A 24593-nucleotide genomic window follows, 5' to 3' on the forward strand; every position below is an offset into this window, starting at 1 on the left:
TTTTTTTATTCACTAGAATGTGAGTGTGGAGAACCAGCCGGCTATAGCTGAGTTTCTGTAACAGAATACTACTTCTGTCCTTTTTTTGCTAATCTAGGCGAAATGTTTTTCATCACTGAAAGTGCAGCAAAGATGCATTAATACTTCTAGCAACCATCTGTCTTAACTTTCTCTGAAGAAGTCCATGGTCAAATGATCTAGCTTTGTGGGAATGAAAACTTTCAGGTAATGCAGGTTCAGCTGGTTCTGCTAGAAGGTACATTAGAAGTTTCGCAAGCAGGAAGACTACGTCTTGGAAATTAATTCAAATTGGGCCTCCCTTTCTTTGTTTAGGGGAAACCATAATGCCTGAAGCTCAGTGAATATCTGAGTTCTGCTGTTCAAAGAACTCAGAACTACAGCTAAAAAGTTCTTTGAGGAAGTGCTTAAGTATAGCCTAGGTTAATTGAACTTGCAGATACGGTATTTGGCTTGCAGTTTTCAAGATCCAGAAATGTTCCTAGAGAACTTAAAAATCTTTCACAATAGCTGTTTCCAGGTACCTGGGAAAGTCAAGTTTACTATCTTGGAAAGAAGCCTGGTGCAACTACATCTGCGTGTTTCTGACTTAGCAGATGGCTTACATGAGTAACGAATGTGTTTTCTTCAGAATGATACCTTACCTATCATCCTTTTAGTCTTGGATTTTTAGGAATCCAGCATGTCTGATGCGTCAGACCACTCTTGATCTGCCAGGTGAAGGACCATCTTAAGAGCAGCTCAATTCTAGAATGTCCTACTTGAGCAATGATTGCTGTGAATAGAGTTCTGTAGTGTCTGTGCTGAACTGCTTATTGGGACACATTTTCTTGTGAAGCTTGTTGTAAAACACAGGGTATGCTGTGGGTCTCATCCTTTCAAGTGTTTCATCAGCCCAAACAATCTTTGGTGTGGCTACAGCAGGCTCTCTGTAGCAATTTTTGCCAGTTGTTTTATTTTAAGCAAATGTTGAATCAAACAGTCATAAGAAGGCTGTGAACAAGCGTGGAGCTCCAGACTGGTCTGAAAGACTGCTTGTCGTCTGCAGTTCTCCAGCATTCGGTACACCTTTCCTATTTCCTGAGGGAATGCACGTCTTGAGAAGCCATTTCATGCTTGAATCTCCCACTCGCTTGCAGCAATAGCTCAAGATCTGGGAAGCAGACTCCTGCTTGGAGCTGGAGGTTGGACTAAATGACCTCCTGAATTATTCTGTGCAGTCCTTTATGAGGAAAGGAGTTGACTCAGCCTCTTGGTACACATAAGCACAAAAGAGTCGGTAGCCCTGCTGTCTTGTAGGTATTTCTTTATTCCTGACAGAAGTTTCTTCAGGTCATAGGTTAACTGAAACACACTCGAAGTGCAAGGATTGGGAATCTTGCATGCACTTTTAATGGGGTCTCTACCTTATAGGAAGTTGAAAGTCCTGAGTTGGTGCAGTGCTAAAAGCTGCGTGTGCCTACTAAAGCAGACATCAAACTGAAGACAGAGGGTCAGTTGTTTTTCAGTCTGCAGGGTGGGATATGCATTGATGGTAACATGCTGTCCTCGAGTAGAAGGACTTCCCTGGTGTACCTGAAGAGCAGGGCACTCAAAGATCTAAGGTTGGAATAGGACTTCATAAGAAGTCCTTGTTAGGTTTGTCTGATGGCAAAGGATGACTCGTGTCACGGGAAATGCCTCTCTGCAGTATGATGATTTATTGACTCTCTGTAACTAGGCTACTGCAGGTTCAGTGGCGAATTACTCCACAGTTGCCTAAGGATCACCATGGTGGTTGGATGACAGGCATTTTAGAGTTGGCAAATCCCTTTGAAGGAGAGTTTGCTGTGCCAGAAGAACTTGAGATTCTACTTAGATCTCTATTACTCAGTTGTCCTGCAAATCTAGTTAGCCTCTCCCACTCCTTCCAGAAATGGTCAGTGTAGAAGAGTTCACAGAGTACCATCTACCCTTCATGTTGCAGCAACTTGAGATGCAGCGAAGTGTTCTCTGAAAGCTGTAGCTGTAACAATGGACCTTTGTCTGCTCAGCCCTTACAAGAATTTTCTTACTTCTTGCCACAAGGCACCACACAGTAGTGCAGGGGATTAGGTCATTTCCTTCCGTCGTCCTCTTCCTGCAGATTATTTGATTAACATTTCTATTGTATACTCTAATTAGCATGTTCTTGGCTTCAGGCTGCTTTCCCCCCATAATCTTCTTAAAACACTGTAGTATCACTTTATTAGCTGTGTAACATGGGAACTCTTGCACAGAGATTACATGTGATGTAACACAATGAAAGATTAATGGGGCTGGCAAGTCAGTAATCTTTCCTCCTTTCTTCTCCTGTGAACCTGTAGTTAGACTTCTGGGAACCCCCTAACAGCATTCACTCTTCTAACGCATGAAATATTTGTCGTTTCTGGATATCTTTGGCTTTGATCAGAGTTCAGCCATTGGCTTTGTGGGAAACTGGGTTAAGGTGGTGTATAGTGAATATTTAGCCTTCAGTATTGAGTGTACAGATATATTTCATTTTGGGACCACTACAGATCGTATTCTTCCACAGTTTTGCTTTTTCTCAGTGTTCCCTTCAGTCTCCTTTTCTCTGTACACTGTGTGCGGCAATTTCAAGCACTGACCCTGTGTGGGGTTTTTATTCCACTCGCTGCCTGTTTTGTTAAATATAATTATCAACAGAAACGTGTTTAAAATGTCCATCTTGAAATTTAGCAGTAATATACTGATCAGGTTAAGTCTAGGATGAAGAGTTTGCCACTCAGGCTTCTTGTCTGTCTGCATGCTGGGGGACATAGCATTGACCTTTGGCGATATCTGCAAGGCTGTCTTTTTAACTGATATAGCTAGAAATGCATTCCTCTTCAAAGCTCATTTTGAATGTCATGTGAAATCACGTAATTATACCAAACTGTACGGCATCTGCTCATGAGTCAGATAGAAGAACATGACGATACAGCCCTTTATTTCTTTAACAACTTCAAGGAAAGAACCTCCCCTGCAGTTAAGCATCACTTCATGAAATTAGCAGTGATATAGTGGGCTGCAGATCTCATTGTTTCAGTCTGGCATGGTCGGCAGCATCGCTGCTCCAGGGGAAGTCAGATTGCTTGCCTAGCGACAGCATGCTTGAGGCATTTGCTTCCAGTCCTGAAGGCAGAGCATGATTCTTGTGTGGAGTGGAAATCATTAAACCCTCCGCTTGATAAAAGTGAGGGAAAATGCTGACACAGGAACAGGTAAGTAGGGGCATGGCTGTGAATAAACACAGGCAGGAAAACAAAGCGTTTCGAACTCTGTAGGGTGAAATTCAGAGGCAGCCATGTAGTAGTGCGGCTAGAGGCAAAATAAACCCCCAAATGCCCTGCTTTAAGGTGGGGCATGATTCGCTATGAAAAGGGGATGATGTGGTGCATTCACCTGATAGCAGAAGACTGTGCTCCAGAATACTGTGGGTCACTAATAGAAGGCAGCTGGGATGTAGAGATAGGAATGCCTATCTGTGGTGGGCTGGTTTGGGCAGTAGAAGGCATACCCACCTGCAGTTGCTTGCTCTGTTATTTCTTATGTGTCTGCAGCATAAAGTTAATCCACAGGCTTATTAACCTGGACTCTGTCAGTGGCATCTGTAAAATGAAAAAATTGAGGAGCTCCAGAAGCAAATTAGTCGGAAGTTCTGATCTTCAGACTGCACACTTTTGAAACAGTGCAACTCAAGTGTTACAGCTTGCGTGAGAAGTGATGCAACCTAAAGTGGTCATACCAAGGTAACTTACCACTGCAGTTAAATACCTGAATACAGAGTACCTTTTGTACTCTTGTTGCCATATGTGTGTGGTGATACTAAAACAGTCCTGATGGTGGTAAGGTGTTTTTTTTTTAAAAAAAAAAAAAAACAAAAACAAAAAAAAAACAAAAACCTGATTTTAAAAAGTATTAAAGCTACTGACCTTGTGTAGGCCAGGATGAAGAAGAAAATACTCGAGGGTGATGGGAGAGGTGGGATTGAGTGACTCTTTCACCACAGTGAATGGTGCCGTTTTCAGGTTCTGCTATTTACCAGTGGAAAAGCTAGGTTTGTGTGCCAGTAGAGTGAAGTGATTGATTTTCGGCAGGGAGGAAGGCTCAACTTTAATCATAAGATGTGGCTTTGTGACTGTCTGGCTTTGCTGATGAGATTGATTCAGAAGGTTCCTCTCTGCTTATTTGTATTGGTATAGTGGGTTTACAGAATAAACCCACAAACAGATTAGCAAAATTATTAGGGTTAGAGTAGTTGAAGTTTGTGTGTTGTATTTTGGTTTTTCCCTAAGCCCTTTACTAGCTTAGTGATCTGACAGCTGTGATAATACTATACCATCTCAGATCAGTATTCAGTAGCATGTCCTTTTTGGTGGCCAGAAGAGTGAGAACAAGGGAGCACCTGTACATCGACGTTTCTCCAAGGACTTCTCAGTGTTCAGCAGTAGTGGCTCAGTCACTTACATAGAGCAAAGTGGTGTCTTTCTGCTTATTAGTCTGTCATTGGAGAAGAAAAAAATGTGTCTTTGAGCCTATGTACGGTTCTATTACCCAGAAAATCTTATGGCAAGGTGTTCTGTGGTTGAGTTTTTCAGGTAGGTGACAAGATACTGTAACAGGACAGCCCTGTGATATTACTTGGGGGAAGGTTGGATGTGGAGTACAGGTCGAGGAGAAAGAAGATACGCATTCACCTTGTTCTCGGTAGTAAAGCTGACTTACATTGGAGTTGCAACTTACACTGTGTTACGGCATGATGAACAAAACGGGTGTTTGACAGTGCTTAGCTTTGAGTGCTGCCAAGTAATGCGCCTGCCCTTCCCGCCTTTGGTTCTAGTGGGATGACTGCATGGCCATGCTGTGAGCTGAACTGGGAAACAGACCCAGCTGAGAAACAACTGACTGGGTAAACCAACTTTTAAAAACATGGACAGATCAGGGAAACCAGTTCATAAAAGCTGTGCTTGGAAAATTGAGGTGTCAAGCTGAGGAAGGAGCAGCAGAAACCAGAGCAATAGTCACTTGTAGAATTTGGAGGTGTCAAATGTCAGCCTGAGTACACATTGCTTGAGCCGGGATAACCATGTGCACCTTCTTGGCCCACTACAACTGTGATGTAAAAGTTAAGCTACTGCGTTGTATCATGCTTTCGGCAGCTTTGGAGCATTTGCATGATCAAGTCTAAGAGGCGGTAACTTGGAAGCTGTGGCTCAGACATTTAAATGATCCCACCCAGTGGCTTGATGCAGTGATTTCAATGCTAGTGGAATAGGAAATGAGCGCAGAACCTGGTCTGGCACGTGCAGATTTGCCTTTCTAAACATGCATCCTACAGGAATGACCTGTTACAGCATCGTTGGCCACGGGAGCCCAGTATACACCGGTGGTGTCTGCAGGCGTGTCGTGTGTCCAGTTCTACAGCATTAGTGAAAACAGGGATAGCAATGCCTAAAGAGTTTCTTCAATTAATTCTCACTGTATTAAGAAATCACTTTTTGTGTGGGAGGTGAGGAAAGCTAGCTGGGCTAATAAATGATGATTTAAAAAAGAAGAAAGAAGGTATAGGATGCATGGGTACAGTTATGTAAGAGAATGAGAGAAGGAAATAGATCGGCATTTCTCTGAGAACCTCATCCACAGAGCTGCTGGGGAATTGAGCTGCAGAGTCGTTCTCAACACACCCTCTGCTTCCTTTTTTCCTTTTTCGGGCCAGAGATGGATGAATTTATGGAGCGGCGAGCAGGATGCAGGCTCTGACTCTAGCCAATGGTGCGTGGCGTGGTGGTGTTTACCTAGCTTACGCAAGGCAGAGCCAGCCCCTCTTTAGTCGAAGGCCCTACCCACGGCTTAAGTAAAAGCACACGGAGGAGAGAGGCACTCAGTCTCTCAGTCTGGCAGTTGCTGGCGACTTAAAGGAGTTGGTGGATTTCGGCTGGTTTTAAACAAGATTGAAGGGGTGGTTTTTTCTTCTTCTCTACAGTGCAGAAATACTGGAAGCACAAAAAGATACTGGTAAGTGCTCTGCATGTCATTGCTTTTCTCTTTTAGTGCTGTATTGTTTCAGTCTCTCTTGTAAAAGCCTCCTCAGTTGCAGTGTTTTTCAGTGAGAAGTTGAAAGATAGTTCAGTGATATGGTCAAAAGGAAATCTGAGAATAGGCAGTGTGTCTGCGGGCTGCCCTTTCACCTAAAATAGGAAGAGACATTCAAAGTGCATAGTATGACAAATGGTTCTTGTTCATAAGAAGTGTCAATCGCTTCTCATTTGTAGGGTACCGAGCAAGATGCCTTGAAAGTGTCATTACCTAACAAAATCATACCAAGGGGAATTTCTTATGGAGCCATTGATTATTTGAGTTGTCTAAACAAAAGAAAGTCTTTAAATGTATTTGTAACTCCTATTTTTGCAAGATGATACAGTATGCTATATGAAAAGGCTTTAGTGTAATACAAACACCTAAACTGCCTCATCAGGAAGACAGAAGCTCATAAAAAGCAAAACGGTAATGTTCAGGTCTGTAGAACAAGAAGTCATTGTGGGTTTCTGCAAGCACGGTGTTCTCAGCTGTGTATTCTAGTTCAGGTGCATCAGACAGATCTTCCTGGGCTCAGTCATCAAAGCATAAAAAGCTCCATCTATCTGTGTAGCAGCTCTTTTAAAAGTAAAATGCCTCTGTTTTGGTATAGACTCCTAATCTGTATATGGAAGTTTGTGCTCCTGTCACCGACTTGCAGTGGAAGTTGGGACTGCTTTTTTTCAAGATAATATTGTGTAATTCGTCTGAAGGCAGTAAAGAGGATAATTTTGAAGGATCCTGACTGCCAGGTTTTCTGTATTGGAACCGTACTTTTGGCACTTGCCCCAGTATTGTACAAAGTGTTTTGTTTTCCCGCTTGTACTTCTGCAAGGCACTCTCTGAAGATTCAAGTAGGTAGTGCTATGGCTATTGAAGACCCAGTGTTGGGATGCCTCTGTCCTATTGTTTTACGGCTTCATACATTACAGGTTATATAAATTATCTTCATTTGATAATCTGAGCATGAAATCAAAACTATACCCTTTTAACAAAACGTGCAGAGTTTGTAGTAACGCGCAAAGTGCAAGTACAGCCAAAAGCTCATCTAGAAAGCTGCAAATTAATCTTAAGTAGCTCACGCGAATAGCTTTCACAGATAGCTCAGCTGATTGAGCAAATACAACCTGTAGCATTTGGCGCTCGTGCTGTGCTGCAGGCACAGTCAACAGAGGAGCTTTGCCTGGTGCGAGGTTGTGTGCTTCATCACTGGTGTATCCGAAAGCTGATGTGGAGGACAGGGGTGTTAAGGGGGTGTAGACCACATGTACATGTAGCAGTTTAACTGGTGAAGAACTTTCTCAGCTAATTAAGGTTATAGATAAAATTGCAGTGGCAGCTTTAAAATAGACACCTTGTGCTAAAAGACAAATGTTTTCAGCTTCCCACACGCAGTCTGAATTACATCATTTGTAACCTGTAGGAGGTTATCGTGGTTTCCTCAGGGGAGGATCAGCTGTTACTTTTTGTAACTGAAAAAAATGTTGGGTTTTTTTTTCCAGGGGAATATTTTCAGAATTGATTTTGGTCAATCTGTCAGAGTGGATCGTTAGTTGTTACATAAATCTTCCAGGCTTAACACACCCAGCCATGTTCTGATCCCATCCTCAGCAATTCAGAATAACAGGACTGAAGTTAGAGGTTGATTGAAATCAGATCTCTGCACTTAGATGTTTTTTTCTGTCTTCTGAATAGGAATGCTATTCTTGAGTACTGTTATAAAATACAGATTTTTATGTAGGTGCCTATAATGTAAGTCTTGTTCTAAAACACTTGCCTTGTTCATTGAACAAGGATGCTTGTCCTCACAGTGTTGTTCCTGACTTTCCTAACATTGCTGGGAACTGCTCAGACTTGCTTCTGAGACTGAAATAGAACTTGAAGCGGAACAGTGGGTGCCAACTCAGCTATAACTGCTGTTTTTTAGACTGGAAAAAGTTAGCTGTAGCCTTGGTGCAAAGCAGTAGGTTTGCTCTTGTGTATCAAATTAATGCCTCTTTGACAGTGTTGACAGGCAAAGTGCCGTTTCTTGTGTGTTCTGTGACTCTTGCATGACTTGTTCCCAGGATGACCAGCCTACTAATGGCAGATGTCTGTGGTAAAAAGATGTTTTCATTCTGTTCATGAGAATGAAAAGCTCCTCTATTGAGATTTTACAGATGTTCTCAAGGCACACCAGCAGATAGTTGTTTGCATTGTTTTAGACTTGGTATCCTGAGCAGGAAAGACTGCTTGCTCGTTTCAGAGCTTGACCTTGTTGTCTTATTTTCAGTGCTTTCATATCATAAGGCACTCTTGTGTGTATAGTGGATGACTAAGCTTATTCAGAGGTTATAAAAGAAAAGGCAAACAGTATAGACTAAGGAAAGAATAAGCCATACAAAAGCAAAAGGCTGGGCTGATTTTTCCATACCCCCAAGGCTTATTCTTGTGTTTTTGGTGATGAAAAACTCCCTTTCCTAGAAACGAGAAAATTAATTATCCTTCCTTAGAAAGGTAAAGTAAGGCTACGGAACTAAAGTGACAAAGGAAGTTGAATACATAACAGCTGCATCACTATAGGTTTCCTGTGCATCTGTAGTGAAGGATGTAAGCTGTATGCAGAATCTGGCTAATCTCAAAAGTGGAATATAAAACCTGCTGAACTTAAAGTTCCAGGTATGCGTGTGAAGGAAATGTGAACTTGTTTTTAACTGGAAACTGGTAGAAGTGTGGAACATATGGCTGATAAACGCATACTCTTCTGCTCTTTTACGCCAGGTGATTGCTTCAATAGAAGCTGTTTTAGTAGAAGCTCCCAAAAAGATTGCTAGGAGAAACAGTTAAAGGAGAATGACTTTCCAGTGTTAATTTAGCCATCATGTAGAAGAAAGTGATTTCTCAATCTTTGTATCAGCATAGTGATGCAAGGAGCTGGTTCCTTGTTGCTCGCACCAGTGTAGGTCAGCAGTAACATCACTGACATTGTTTGTGAAATCTGGCAATCTGGACTTCATGGAGGCCTGTAATCAAACAAGAAGGCAGTCTGCTGGGAATTACTTTATTTTTTTTTTCGCTTCTCTCTCATTACTTATTGCCTCTTCCTTCTTCCATGTTTGTGAAGATCTTCATCTTGAGAGACTAGTGTTCTGTATGAATCCTTTGTCTCTCACAGCGACTTTAACTTTGATGTTCTGGTCCTTCAAATCTGGAAGTCAAGATTTTGCATTTGAACAGATGAGATGTAGCCATAGAAGAGAATATGCAGCACTGAAATTCTGGGCGTGTGTTCAGAGGAGTTTAGTTTCTGATCTTGCAGCCACAAGATTACCTAGTGGAAATTGGTAGGAGTATTAAGGAGCTTAAATATGTGAATGGATGTTGGCAAACTTGGGTCCTACTTATGTTTAGTTAGGTAACTGCACTATTCGGTGTGAATTCTCTGTTTGAAGAGCAATACAGAGTTGTGCATGCAAATAAAGCTCTAGACAGTAGCACGTAAATCTTGGGAGGATAAAATTTTGTTTCTTTGGTACTGTTGTTGCTCAGAATTTGTGTCTAAATGATCAAGAGTGCACCTGAGGTGCATATTTCATTTGGTTGAAAAAATCGTGACAGGCTTCCTAAAATGAATTCTACTCCTAGAATAATTTGAGTTGGGAGGTTGTGTGGTCCGGTCCCCCAGCCCAAAGCTGGACTTAACAGCCTTAGATCAGGTTGTTTGGGGTCACGTGCAGTTGAGGGTTGAATATCTCCAAGAACAGAGATCTTACAGCCTCCCTGGCTTATTTTTTTTTCACTAACAGCTAAGCAGGATTTTCTGTGTTGCAGCTTGTTTGTTGCCTCTTGTCCTGCCGCTGCATACCTGTGAGAAGAGCTGGATTATATCTTGTCCGTATCCCCCCTGATTTAACACAGAATTGCTGAGGGAAGAGATGGATATGAGAATTGCAAGGGTACTAAATGGAGAACTACAAATAGCAAATTGTATTAAAACATCAGTAGACAAGCTGTCTTGTGCTTTATTTCTATGAGCCAAAAAAAAATCCAAATCCTAGAATATGTAGATGAAGACCATAAAAAAGATAACATTATAAAAATGGAAAAATCTCCAATTTTTGCATCTGAATCAGCATATTTTTATTGTAATATACTCATTGGTAGAGGACTTCTTTTTATGCTGTGAAAGTGGGTTTTTTTATGCAGTGTTTTAGAAAAGGGGTAGTCTGGCACTAGCTACAGTTGCTAGCAGGCTATAATGCTGGCTCTGTGTTTAGAAAATGATGGTAATTTATTACAAAGAGAGTTTTATTCTAGTATTTTTAGCTCACAGCTGAGTGTTTAATGAATCTCTGCTTGGGCTCATTGAATTTATGTTCTCCCCTCCCCCTGCCCCATTTTAACCATTAAGATACTGCTGTTGTTGCTGCAATTCCTGTACTTGGTCTAGTAAGTAGCGTACTTAATCACAAGGTGTTGTGCCTCAGTGCAAACAAGATTTGAAGGCTTTCTGTAGAAGCCACCAAATGGTAACAGTGTTTGTAGTCTCAGGATGAGAAAAGGCAGCTGAATGATTGAAGATGGCTGGTAAGCTAAAGCTGATAGTTCAGGACCAACCAAAATTCATTGTATCTCTAGGTCCCCCACTGAAAATGGCATGTTCAGTGAAAGTGGGCAGACTCTTAAACTCTTCATCTACTCTGAAGCATTGTTCGCTTCAGAGGTCCTCCTGGAGAATAGTCTGCCCTCCAGATTCAGAGACTAGTGTTTGAATGTGTCAGGAGAGAGTACGATGGTATGGTTTTTCTTTCTACTTGAATATAATCAGAAATCTGTGGCTTGCTTTCTGCCATAGCAGTCTTTCCCTTCTGTGACTCGAGTGAATGTTGAACAACAAAGTGTGTAAGAAATTGGATTGCCATTCTTAAAACAAATTTGAAATACTTTCAGTTTGGATGTCGTGTCTTTGCAGTCCCACAAAACAGATGCACATGAGTGTTGTGCAAGGTATCTTCCATGATCTTTCTCCCAGCTCCAGAGGAGACAGTGTTAAGAATAAAAATGTATTACTTGTTCATGAGTTCTTCCTGTTCCAGTTTTTTTGAGACTAAAAGGTGCTAATTTACACCCATTGTGTTTTTGTGCTAACTGCAAACAGTTGTGCTCACCTCTTACCCAATCAAGTAATGCCTTTCCAAATCTGTTTTATCTGTGTGCAAGCTGCTTTACTCACAAAATCCTTTCAATTGTGTGACACAGAACTGTGCACAGGTAGGGGTTTTCAGGCTTTGGTCTCTTTTCTGTAGCAGAAGCAGAGATCTTGATGTGAAAAACTTTCCACTACCAGTTCTGTGATTTTGGAAGAATGTTGGATGGGGTCGAATCTTGTAATTAACACCTTATTCCTCATCAGTGTTGAAGGGTCTTGAAGGGGTTTAGAATAGCCTGTTGTTCAGAGCCTGCTCCACCAGTGGCCAGAGATGCTGCTGCAAAATTAATGGTCATGGCAAAAAGCTAACCTGTACGTGTTTTGTTCAAGCAGTCAGTTCCTTAGTTGTATACCGGCACGACAGGGCCAAGTTGTCTTTTTAACATATTTAATTAGCCTTTCCTAACACATTAAAGAAGCCTCCTGTAGTATTCTAGGCATAAAAACTGGTCAGGTTATACTTCAAGAGAAGGCCCATTATATAAATTAGTGGATCCTTCCTCTCAACTCAAGAGCATTCCCTCCCAGAAGTTCTTAAATGCTTTATCCAGCTTTGAAAGATCCATAAGCCTGCTCTGTTTCAGGAGTAGAGATGTTATCCCATGGCCTATTAGACTCGTCTCCAGTGGGACAACATTTGAGTTTTCACATCAAATCTCATGTGGACTAGTCTTCAGGGCCTCACTAGGAGAATATGATTAATCTTTTTTGCTTCTGGGAATGAAAATGAGTCTTCCTTTTGGGCACAGTGCATCAGGCAGATCATACTGGGTAAGAAGTAGTGTGTATGTTGCACTGACTTTTTTTTTCAGGGGCACTGCATTTTACATGTGCTTGAGTTGGAGTTGACTGGGTGGCGTTAGTAGTTGTGAAAGTGGTGTGTGCAGCTCGTAAGGTTCTGAGATGTATTTGAAAAAGAAAAATCAAGTTCAAATATTCAAGCCATGCTTCTGGAAATGTACGAGCAAGCTGTTTTAGTAATGATAGCTCTAGATTTATAACTCTTGAACCTTCCTCAAGTTAAATAAGTGGGTTTACATCGTGTGTGCTAGTCCTAAAATAAACTTGGCTGGATTTAGATGTGAAACAAAAAAAAGATGTGTTAAGGGGGAGCTGAGCATTAGATGTTGGATACTTTTCCTTGTATCAAGATTTCCTAGTTAACATCTTGCATTACTGAAATCTGTCACTCGGAACCGTTGGCCCTTCTATGGTTTCTGCTCAGTTATCTCTTAAGAGGAAGTTACTGGCCACCTGTTCAGGTGACTCTTTAAAGTAGAGTCTCATTTAATTGTTCATGTGTAATTACTTTTAATGAAACTCAGAAGCTGACACTGTGACTGGGAGATGTTTTTTAGCTTTCTATGGAATTGTTCATTTGGGTGAACAGAGGAGAAGCTATGCCAAACCTTTTCTTGTACTAATGGCAAAACTTAGTTATTTTTAATGCTTACGTTCCCATCTTCTCTAAGTGAATGGATTAGCTCTTTTTTACACCACAGTGTTGGGTGGATACTGTTGAAATGTTTTTTTTTTTACCATGTCATGGTATTTACTAGTCCTATGCTCTTTCCTAATGCGCAGTGCTATAGATTTCATAGCAATATTTCTTCTGAGTTGTTAAATGCCAATTTAAAGGACAACCATTATCTATTCTAGAAATGTGAAGTATTGCATGTGAAATGCAATGGTCAAGGTGAAATGAGTTGTATATGGAGAAGACTGAAGTGCAGGGGAGAGACTACTGAGGAGGTCAGTATTCAAATAGGAAATAGGTTAATCATTTAGGGAGGAGATAAAACATTATGAGCTGCTTTTAGAAGACAATATGTAAGCAACTGTAATACAATAAGATTTTAAAATAAAGCAAAACAAGAAATGCTGAAGTTGATAGTAGAAACACTTCATAGTAAGTATATTTATATCCTTTTATATATATATATATAAGGATAGGACAGGACAAGGGTCAGTGGGCACAAGATGAAGCGTAAGAAGTTCCATCTGAACACGAGGAAGAACTTCCTCACTTTGAGGGTGACGGAGCACGGGAACAGGCTGCCCAGGGAGGTGGTGGAGTCTCCTTCTCTGGAGATATTCAATATATATATATGATGAGTTTCATTCAAATTCTTAATTTTAGAATTTTAAAAGCAAAACCTTGGGCTCCACCTACAACAGTAAATACCCTCACCATCCCAGTTAACGTACTGCTGCACGTGGGTCAGCAATTTAGAAATGCTTCTGAACAAACTGTGCTGCTTTTTTCTCTCCTGCGCTGCTGTTGCTATTCGTGTGTGACAGGTGGGGACCGCTGGATCACTATAAGAGTTTCTGCACCAGCTAAATGTTGGATACCCTAAGGCTTGAACCAGGATAGCTGCCTAGTGAAAATGCACACTGCTTCCTATGCAACAAAAATACATTGGAGTAACTGTTGTGTAGATGGGACGCAGACACTCGCTCTCACTTCACAGCAGTGTTGTGCAGATTAGGTTTGTTACAGTGCACTCAGGCATCTAACAGTGGGTCAGGATACCATTATGTGATGATGTTACACATGTGCTAACCACAAAGTCAGTGTTCTGTTAACTTATTATTCCAAGCGCTATGAAATTCACAGTACCCAGACTTGAGAGCAAAGGAGAAGAGATGTGGAAAATAATGAGAAATTAAAGGAAAAATAAAGCTTTTGATTTATGCTCATGGTTGTGTTCTGCAGGCATCACAGCAGAAGTTTGTAGGGCAATAAGATGTCTTTACATGTATTTGTGTGAAGCCCTCCCAGGTACGTGGGACAGCACGTAAGAAAGCATGATGGTGCATACTGAGTTTTTAGAAAGCACTATGAGCTGATTACAGATAGGGATCAACATATCTGTGCTGAATATGAAAGTGGTAGATTGGGAAGAGACACTGAAGGCCAAGCTTTGCTGTGAAGGGGGAAAGTGGACTGGAAGAGGGTAGAGATCAGGTCAGTGAAGGGATCTTTGTGTCAGCTTCTGAACAAATGTGAGCAGGGTGTCAAGCACTGCCACATCCTTTTCTCTGTTTTTAGGATAGAGACAGGGTAGATAAAATCTACATGATGATGTCTTTTCTGCTAATACCTACAGTCTAGTTGAGGTAGAAGAAAATTGAGATACAGCATTGTAGTCGTGATCAAAGTTGATGACAGGATACAGGAAATGTTATGGGGGCCAAAATGTGTATTTGAACAAAGGCAGAATGTTAACCATCACTACTAAAAAAATTAATAGCCTTTTGAGTTGGTATGAAAACTTACTTGGAAGAATCAAGGGAATGTTCTTGTTTCTGTTTAAAGAAAGCCTCAAACACATTAGCATCAGCTTTATTCTTTCTTGAGCAAGTGCTCTGTTCAGTAGGCTTTCTCTGCAGGAAGGTCAGGGATGGGCTGGGTAGGCCAGAGGTGTCTGAAAATGGTTCTAATGGGAAGCTGTAAAAAATACTACTGTGAACTCAAAGCAGAAGTATGATGAAAAATTGCACTTCAAGACACTGTTCTTCAGAATTATGTGGAATTCTCTCAGGAAATATCCTTCAAACAGCTGTTAGTATCACTTCTCTCTCTGGTTAAACACGAGAGATCGCATTGCAGACCCTAAACCTGTATGGTAGGCTTGATATCAAATTGTCATACAACTTCCTTCCATCTGCATATCCAGAAGTTTCTTGAAAAGCTCTGAATTGGATACTTTCTTTGAAAACTTCTGTCTGTCTCTCTAGCTAGTGGACTGGTCTGTCTTTGTTGGTTTTTTTTCTTTAAATTTAATCCCTCTCTGGCCCTACTTCTTGGTAGTTGAACCGAACATACTAAATGAAGCTATATACCATTTATACTAAATACTAGCATGCAGGAAAACATCTGTGGATGTTTTTTCAAGGCCATACTGGAATTTTCTAAATACATTTGTCATTTTTTTGTGATATGGTAGTTCTCCCAGGCAATTCAACTTTAACTGATGCGGTTTTATATGTATGTTTTTAAAATTATTTCGCACAAAACCAAAATATAGAAAACAAAATATTGTATATACTGTATCAGATAGGTGTGCAGGTTTGTGTAATTGAAGGATTTGAGTCATTTCTCTTAATTTTATCCCTGTTTTTACAGGAAATAATGAAAAAAGTGTGCCACAACTCTTGATCAGAGACCTGAAATTTGAGAAGTCGTCATTAGCTAAGCTCATGTTTTCTCCTGATCAAGAAAATCATCCGTCAAAAGCACCAGTAAAATATGGTGAATTGATTGTATTAGGGTAAGTGTTTGTGTCTTGGATGGAAGTGAGAATGAAGGTGGAATGTCAGGGTGCGCTTAAAGCAGATAAAATGCGAGTTGCTGTGAGGGATGGTCCCACAGCCTCTTACTTGAACTCACGCTTTTGCAGTGTATCTAGTGAGCAAGCAACTGAGTGGTGAGTTGATCAGCTTTTCTTTGGTAGAGGATCTCATGTGAGGGAGTGGAAGGAGAGTTACCTTTTTCAATGGCCACCAGGCATTATACGTAATGCAGTATGTTGGAAAACTGCACTGCAGTGTGTATATTTCTTTGTGACAGCATGAGCATGGAGGTAGTGCTCTAAACACTTGAGTAGATGTTGATTTTCAGCGCTTCTATTCTTCCCAGGTAAGTGCTTCATGGCAAAGGCACCCAATTTGTGAAGGGTTTCCCAGTTGGTTCCAGGTTGGGCTGAGACAGATGACTAATGTGATAATGTGGAAGCAGGGGTTCCCTAGGGCTTTAAGTAAAATAAAAGGAGTTTTATAAGAGTGTAGTAGCTGACTATAATATCCAAACTGCAAACAGGAGATTTTAATAAAGCAGGTTTGCTGACTGTCCTGTTTATGTTGAGATGTTCAAAGTGAGGGTCTGGAAGTTTTTGAATGGATTCTTGGAGGACAACATATCTATTTCTTACAGGTTTTTATTTCAATCAGAATTCTCTAAAATACTAGCTCTCCAGCAGGGTTGGTGAGCATTTAGAATCTTTCATTTACACTGTGAACACATCACTTAGAGATAAAGTTACAGATGGGCATATAACCTTACTTTTCATGTTTGGGACATGAATCTTTTTCACTTGTCTATAGTAGCTTTGAGATTAATCTGGGCAGTGTTCATTGCCCTGCAAGCTTTGTGTGTATATGCTGTAATTCTGTGGGCACATTTTGATATTGTATTTATCAGTTCTCAGATTTAAATAGATGTGACTAACTGGAAATTGTAATTATTAATACTGTACTAATTAAGAAGACTTTATGAAATGAAAGTTCTTGTGGCTCTGTATCTCGTGAGAAGCTAAGTAATACAGGAAGATGGACTTTGTTCTTTTTCTGTGCTTTTTGATAGGTACAATGGGTCTCTCCCAAATGGAGATAGAGGAAGAAGAAAAAGTCGGTTTGCTTTATTTAAAAGGCCCAAGGCAAATGGGGTGAAACCTAGCACTGTGCATATTGCCTGCACCCCTCAAGCAGCAAAGGTAAGCTCGATTTGTCTAGTTAAATCTTACTTCTCCTGGTGCTGTCTAAAGAGTTCAGTGAAGTCAGTGCTGTTATGCTGAGATGAAATGATGTATAAAAAGCATGAAGTTCTGGCTGTGAAAAAGGAGGATTCATGTTTATACGAGGTTTTTGGTACCTGTCAGGGTTAGCAAGAAACTGTTCAGCAAAACAAATCTGGTGTCTAATCCTTGCTGTGTCCAGAAAGAAAAATGTTTATTTTTGCAACATGGATGTTCAGGGCACAGGCTAGTCATGTAAAACACTTTGTATTTTGTTTTCCTTCCAAACTCACTACAGACATTTCTTCTAGTCTTCCTGTTTTTGCACTCATTCATACTTTAGGGCACATTTTGCTTCACATGCAGCTGACTTTGAAACGGTCCTTTGCCAAAGCTCTGTGTGCACTTGCAGTTCTGTCCAATGGGTAGGAGTTCCCCAGGGATGAGGACGGGTGGGTTTTGGAGGGCACATTTTATGCTGCTCATAGTCAAGTTCAGAGTTCCCATTAAGAAGCAGTAAAGGAAGGGCTTAGGTGCTGAAGTTGAATTGTATTTCCTGTCAAAACTATTATATTATAGTGAAGATATTACCGTGAAATACTTCTGTATTGTGGCGATGTAAGTGTATGTGCACTTACGTTCAGTAAGAAATGAAGCATTTCTGCTAAAACCAATGGAATTTGAGAAGGCATAGTGGTTGTTTAGAGATCTCCAGTGTCGAGATCAGGCTCTGGAACAAATACAGTAGTGTTAAGTGTTTGACTCTCTCAATACCTTGTCACTTAAGAATATTGATTGTAAATTCAGGGAATGGCATAAAATATTCTGAAATCAAAAGCATATTGCTAACTAAAGTTATGTAATAGAATTACATCTATGGAAGATCTGTGAAATGAATGTTTATTTTTGCTGATTATTTATGATCTTCAGCTAGGTGCTATTCAGAAGTACTTTTGGAAGAGTATTTGTTCATTTTCTAGTAGGTAGTTGCAGAATGAAAAACTAGACTAACAAGCTGAAACCTAGATTACTTCACTACAACTTCTACTACCTCTGCTGAGTTTTTCTATCTTACCCTGTTTACCACCACTGCTTGTTACGGTTTTGGTCTACGTATCTTATTAATCATCACTGATTTTAGAAATCCTGAAGTTTTAGTCCTCGCTTTGCTATTGGAGAAGTTCAGGCTGAGAAGGCCACGAAGGTGTTAGGTTCAGTTTTAGCCTTTGCACTCAGTTTTGTTTTGTTCTTTTGTGTCAAGGCCAGCATTGCTTTAACACAAAGCATGATTAATAGTATGTCTTGGTTATGTATATTTTGCGCAATGTGGTAAATAGACCAGTTTGGTCTGTTGCTGAATCAGTCCTGCAGCTTTTTTTAATGGCCAGGACTGGTTTTTGTGACGTTTTAACTACAGGTGTGTTACTAACAGCCAGCTGCCTTAATGTGTTAGCTGAGCAGAATAAGAGCCCAGTTATATGTATTGTCTGCTTTGCTGCTGTGTTCAGTACAGTTATTGCTCACTAGTTCAATAACGTTTGGCTTTTTTTCCATAGGCAATAAGTAATAAGGACCAACACAGCATATCTTACACTTTGTCTCGGGCCCAGACAGTAGTAGTTGAATATACACATGACAGCAACACAGACATGTTCCAGGTATGTGAAGTAAATATGATGTATAAATGTATTTTCGATTTTGATAGTTTCTAACAAAACATCCTCTCAACAGGTTTTTTCCCCTCGGACTCAAAAGTTTGCATGTGTCACTTTACTATTCAGAGACATTTAATTCTGTTCATTCCCAAGGCCATCACATGAACAAGGCTCTGTATCTGTGCATCTCTCTGATGCTTGGTCAGAGGTGAAAGTTGTTGGTTTTGTGACTAATGCACAAGATTATGGTCTTGCCTTTGATTACCAGTCGGCAAGTCACGTAACCTGTCTGCTAGTTCCTTCTTGCAAAATGAAGAGTAAAGTGCACAGTTCTCTTTAAGTAATTGGAACTTTGCTTCTAGCATTTACGAAGGGATTTGGGATCAACCAGTTGGAGATGGGGTAGAAGAAATACAATGTGAAAATACAGGAAGGCTTTTGACACAGCTAATAGGAAAAATACCCTTAGCTCCTTTAAGCAAACCCAGAAATAAGTCTAAAGCGCTGGGAAATGTGGAGAGAGGAGGCCCAGTTCTGTTGTACTGGCAGTTCAGAGCAACTTTGCTGCAGTTCCTGTGTGTATGAGAAGGAACCACAAACACATTTGCAGCTGTGGTGTGTGCTCGTATCTTGTAATTGCTTCCTGTTTTTCTCAAAAGGAAGAGTTTTGTTTTGGGGTGTTTTTCTGTGTGCTTTGTTCCTTCTGATTTCTGGACTGATCTTGTGTTGGTGGTGGTTGTTGTTGTTGTCACTAATTTATGGCAAGGAGTTTTGCTGTCACAGCATTTAGCTGTGACGCCACTGCAGGATCTAAGGAGGTGGGAGGTGTTGGTAAATGGAGGAAGCTGCTATGCAACTGCAAATACCTACAACAGAGCAAAAGGGCTGTAATGAACTAACTGCAGCGTAAGCTATTGTTTGTGTAAGTGTTCTCTCTTCAGGCATGCTGTGGCATGTATGCTGCTCTAAAATTGCCAGTGACAATCCCTGTGTACTGATGGGTTATCCTGCCTAAGAAGCAATAGAAAAATACATTCTGACAAAGCAGTTTCAGTCTCATGAAAGCGCTCTGTCCAGCCTTGACCAAAATGCACCTCAGGCTTTTGGGTTTCCTGCCCAGCAGTTAATTGGTCTGAATATAACCAGCTATTTTATAAGAGGCTGTTGAGAGCTCTGGAAGTGAGTGAAAGGTAGTAGTGTGTAAGTGGGCTTTAAACCTGGCTGTGTTGATACTTGGGAAAGGTCTATAACTTGGCTTCATCCTTTATAAAGAAAAGACAATATGAGTTGGCTGGAAGAGCAGTGAAACCCGTGCAATTCTATCAAACCCAGTAGAGTTATGTGAGTCTGCAAACTCATTCTTCCATGCAAGCAGAAAAGGCAGCACAGCTCCTAGAAAAATCTGGTTGTAGTCAGATGTTGCATTCCTGTTATGTTCTGTGCATGCTAATGTAACCCCTCCCTGCCACAAACATCTTGTACCTGGTCTTTCCTGACAGATTTTCTGCTTTTCAGTGCCCCATTGGAGCTGGAGAGTCAGCTCACATAATCTGATTTTCCTACATCTACACTTCTTGTCTGGCGTTGTTCAAAATATTCCAGGCATGCAAAGTGACTGAATATCACTTTTCTCCCATCTAACTGCTGTTTCCTAGCTGTTTTGGCACTGCTGCAGCTGGTCCAGCTGACCTGAGTGTAACCTTTCTGATGACATGGCCTTCAATGGGAAATCATCTCAGAATTGGCTTAATTATATCATTTTATTTCCCCTTCCTTCAGTTGACTGTACTCAGCCTTCAGAATAACTTCAATCACATGGAGGTGGAATAACTCATGAGTTCGCGTTAGGCTTTAGAAACCTAAATTTAGATTGGTGGAGGGCAATGCTTCGAACTGGAATGTCAGATTTTTTTCTTGATGACTTTTAAAAATTTTGAGTTTGAATATTCCTAGACCCAAAGGCAGACTCCTAAACAGTTGTTTGTTTTTTTTAAATCACTTTGCAGATTGGTCGGTCAACGGAGAGTCCTATAGACTTTGTTGTGACAGATACAGTTCCTGGAAGTCAGAGTAATTCAGATACGCAATCTGTCCAGAGCACTATATCAAGGTTTGCCTGCAGAATCATATGTGAACGTAACCCTCCTTTTACAGCAAGAATATATGCTGCAGGATTTGACTCGTCAAAAAACATCTTTCTTGGGGTAAGGAAACTCTCTTTTTTCCTCCGTGTTCAGTTCAGGTTTATTTTTGAAGTAGTTTATAGCTCCACTTCAGTCAAATTAAAAGTTTTGATTGATGTAATTCCTCTTAGGAGAAAGCTGCGAAGTGGAAGACATCAGATGGGCAAATGGATGGACTAACCACAAATGGAGTTCTTGTTATGCACCCCCGTAATGGATTTACAGAAGACTCCAAGCCAGGGGTATGGAGAGAGATATCTGTGTGTGGGAATGTGTTCAGCCTCCGTGAAACCAGATCAGCTCAGCAAAGAGGAAAAATGGTAAGAGTAGTGACCAATGTTTTACGCAGCCTGTTTAAAATGGATACAACCATAAGTGGTACATCTTGGGCACAAATGGAGGCTGGGATCTGCCTCATTCAGTGTAGATGTCACCTCTGTAATTAGCTGCACTGACTACTTATGTGTCCGTGTTCATACGTGAAGATGTCTTGCTCAAGCTGAGTTTACCTGCAAACTAGTGCTTAATTGCAGATCTAGACTGCTCTCCTAAATTGAGTTGCCAGTCTACTGTGCTCTTCTGCAAACTGTTAGTCGTGCACATTTTAAAGAGTACTTTCCTGATTCTCCCTCTGGAGTTTATGCTTTTAAGGTTTCCCCGCTTTTCCTTTTTTATAGAATAATAAAAAGTAGTTACAGTTTTATTGACACATGCCTATATACCCGGATATCCATTTCCACCTTGGCATTCTGAGTTTTCCTCTATTTTCCAAAGCATTGGTGGCATTTCCAGAGGATGATTGGTTTTGATATGACTTGGGATCTCTTGGCAAAAAGAAATGCTACATCCACACTTACTTGAGAGATGTGTTTAGCTAGGAATACTAACAGCTGACTTTTTCTGGAGTAGAAGAAAGCTGTGTATAGAGGTGTGTTTGAAGAAAACAGTCTAAAATGTGATTGGAAGACTAAACAAGACTTGTCAAGAAGTTTGGGGGTTTTTTAAAATAAAGGGGAGGGGAAGGAGAAGCTAACACAGGGTGCTCTATGGGTATTGTGTATACGACAGTCAGGAGCTGCTGAACTTTTCACCTGGATCTCCCAGGCAGATTTGTATTATGAAAGTGCCTTACGTTACTCTTCAGGTAATCTTAGGTGAGACCTTTCTTTCTCTTTGTCCATCACAAGGTTGAGAACGAAACGAACCAGCTCCAAGATGGCTCTCTGATTGACTTGTGTGGAGCAACACTGCTGTGGCGCACTGCGGAAGGGCTTTCACGCACTCCTACTGTCAAGCACCTGGAGGCACTAAGACAGGAAATAAATGCAGCAAGACCCCAGTGTCCTGTGGGGTTTAACACTTTGGCGTTTCCCAGCATGAAGAGAAAAGATGTTGTAGACGAAAAGCAGCCATGGGTGTATCTGAACTGTGGCCACGTCCACGGCTATCACAACTGGGGAAACAAAGAGGAGAGAGACGGCAAGGATCGCGAATGTCCCATGTGCCGCTCTGTCGGCCCCTATGTGCCTCTGTGGCTTGGATGCGAAGCGGGATTTTATGTGGATGCAGGACCTCCAACTCATGCGTTCAGCCCGTGTGGACACGTATGCTCAGAAAAGACAACTGCATATTGGTCCCAAATTCCTCTTCCTCATGGTACTCACACTTTTCACGCAGCCTGTCCATTCTGTGCGCATCAGCTGGCTGGTGAGCAAGGTTACATCAGACTCATTTTCCAAGGACCTCTTGACTAACACATGTGTTACCGAAGACTGCAGTAAACCAATAAGCTAAGCGATTCTGATTTTTAAACCAACTGTTTTTCGTATTCTCTGGGCTTTGCTGGTTTGCATTAAAATGAAGAATTTTGGGGGTTTTGTTACAACAGCTAAATTCCTCTCTATTGAGAAAAGTCTAGAAATGGAAGAAATGGGGGGAGAAGGGGGAGAACTCCTGCTTTTTTTTTTTGGTTAATATCTACTTCTGAAGAGGTGAAGGAAGTGCTGTAGAGTGAGCTTCGATGCCTTCCGTTTAATGGTTTTGAATCACATGCCCACAGTGTTTAAAAGTTGTTTCATTCTTTTTGTATATGGAGGGTAAATAGTTCAAAGAACATTAGTTTACAGCTTGGATGCAAACATTGTAAAATAGAACGTGTATATTAACTCTTTTCTATTTATCTTTATTATTGAAAATACGTAGAATGTTTAGAGTGTAGCATGGTCATAGTGTGTCACATCCAGTGATTGGATGTGTAGAGTAGTTCTGGATGGAGAAGAACGTGAGATGGAAATGGTAGAAAAGTCTTTTTAAATCTAAAATACTGAGTTCTTAGAATAGTTAAAATGCTTTTTAAACAAAGCTAATGCAAACTATGATGGCATAAAGATGTGCTTTAGCCGTGTTGAAAGGTAGCTAAGAAGGACTTAAAATGTGTTTTTGGTAGGACTGTATCTGGTTATGAAGAGAGTATTTACCAGACTCTTTGAATATGCAAATTAGTCTAGATTAAGGATTTTTTTCTCCCTTCATGCTAACATGTCTCTTTATTTAGCATTAGTGACATTTGTGAGGGTTTTTCCAATGTTAAACATTAACAAACCTGAAAGACGAGGCCCATTTTGTTCCCTGCTGGTTGGGATGGGGGGTGAGGGAAGAGGTGGGTGCACCTGTGCACACGTGGGGAGCAGGGAGCAGTTTGTGAATCAGCCACAGTCACGACTTGTGACAGTCTTGTCAGTCCAGTGTTCTGCCTTTCATCTGGCCTGCTGCAGATTGATGTGTGGGAGCCACGGGCTTCACGTGCTTGCCTTTACCCCACTGCGAGATGCAAATAGTCATCGAGGCCACACACAGAACAAAGTTCAAGCCTGGTGCCCAGGGGATGCATGCCTGCGTCCTACCGTCCTCGTGCAGCTTGACACAGTTGGCATTCTGCTAGGGGAGAGCTTGAGCTGGGACTGGATTGGACTTGTACACCTCAGTGGGGGATGCTTGTGTAAGGTCCCTTCACCCTGCGGTGGGCTCTAGTTGGTAGTGTCTCTCTCAGTGCTCTCCGCTCCCTGACCTTCCTTCCCCTTCTGTATCCACCAGAAAAGGCCAGTGCACTACATCCAGCTTTGCTGCTAACCCACCGTGCTTCATGGCAAATACACAGCCTGACCTTTTTAGGATTGAGTTGAGCTTTTTTGGCCAGCATCATACTTTTTTTTTTTTCCAAATATGTACTGTATAATTTGACAGTAGCAGATTTCTGTACTTTATAGCATAGCTTTAATTTTTCTTTTCAAGCTGTTCTAAAATTTTCTCGGTTTAGAGACCTGTGTTGCTTAGATGTCATGAATTATTTACTTTGTCAATTGTTTCTCCATTTTTAAAAAGAAATTATATATATTGTTTGGTTCACTCAGGAAATGCATGTGTCAGGAAACCTGTATTATAAGTTCAGTTAGCTGTCATGTACGAGTAACTGCTGTTACTCCCTTTCCATAGAAATATAACTGATTTTGACATTTTCCAGATTATATGCATTAAGTAATGAAACTTATGCAGCAAGAAACCCCTGTATTGTAGTTGTTCTAATCATTTTATTCGAACTATATTATACTGTAGTTTAATTTTTATTTGCAAATTAATTTATTCAAACTACGTGAGTAAACACTTTTCAAAAATAGAAGTTCTGGGATTGTCTGTTGATTTGTTTCGAAGGGATGGGTAGAGTGGCTTCTGCTGTCGTGTAAGGTATCTGTTCTGGACATGTGATTAAGATCACAAAAAAGTAACTTTAAAGAGTTTGCATGTTATCCCGGTCATGGATTTGAATGGCTCCTTTCAGATGTCACCTTTCGATGTGTTCTATATTTAGCCCAACATTAACAATGGTGAGGTTCTTGTCAGAAGGCGTAGTTAAATGATCTGTTCCCCGAGTAAGTTA

At 40.9% G+C, this 24593-nt stretch overlaps 1 protein-coding gene across 4 annotated transcripts in view; it reads left to right on the forward strand.

The window, feature by feature from the left end:
- PELI1 (pellino E3 ubiquitin protein ligase 1) overlaps window positions 1-24337 on the forward strand; it is a 45483-nt gene extending 21146 nt beyond the window's left edge. For 3 of the 4 annotated variants that reach the window (XM_075413332.1, XM_075413334.1, XM_075413336.1), the window contains 6 exons: window positions 15435-15579; window positions 16671-16800; window positions 18378-18479; window positions 20483-20680; window positions 20791-20979; window positions 21847-24337. In XM_075413332.1, the coding sequence (XP_075269447.1) occupies window positions 15435-15579; window positions 16671-16800; window positions 18378-18479; window positions 20483-20680; window positions 20791-20979; window positions 21847-22413 (1331 nt within the window). In that variant the 3' untranslated portion in view covers window positions 22414-24337. Of the gene's footprint in view, window positions 1-5913; window positions 6055-15434; window positions 15580-16670; window positions 16801-18377; window positions 18480-20482; window positions 20681-20790; window positions 20980-21846 lie in introns of those variants that run through there. The other variant, XM_075413335.1, reaches the window with a different exon arrangement.
- The last annotated feature ends 256 nt before the right edge of the window (window positions 24338-24593 follow it).

This window comes from Opisthocomus hoazin, chromosome 2, assembly GCF_030867145.1.
Source record: "Opisthocomus hoazin isolate bOpiHoa1 chromosome 2, bOpiHoa1.hap1, whole genome shotgun sequence".
Classification (NCBI taxonomy): Eukaryota; Metazoa; Chordata; class Aves; order Opisthocomiformes; family Opisthocomidae; genus Opisthocomus; species Opisthocomus hoazin.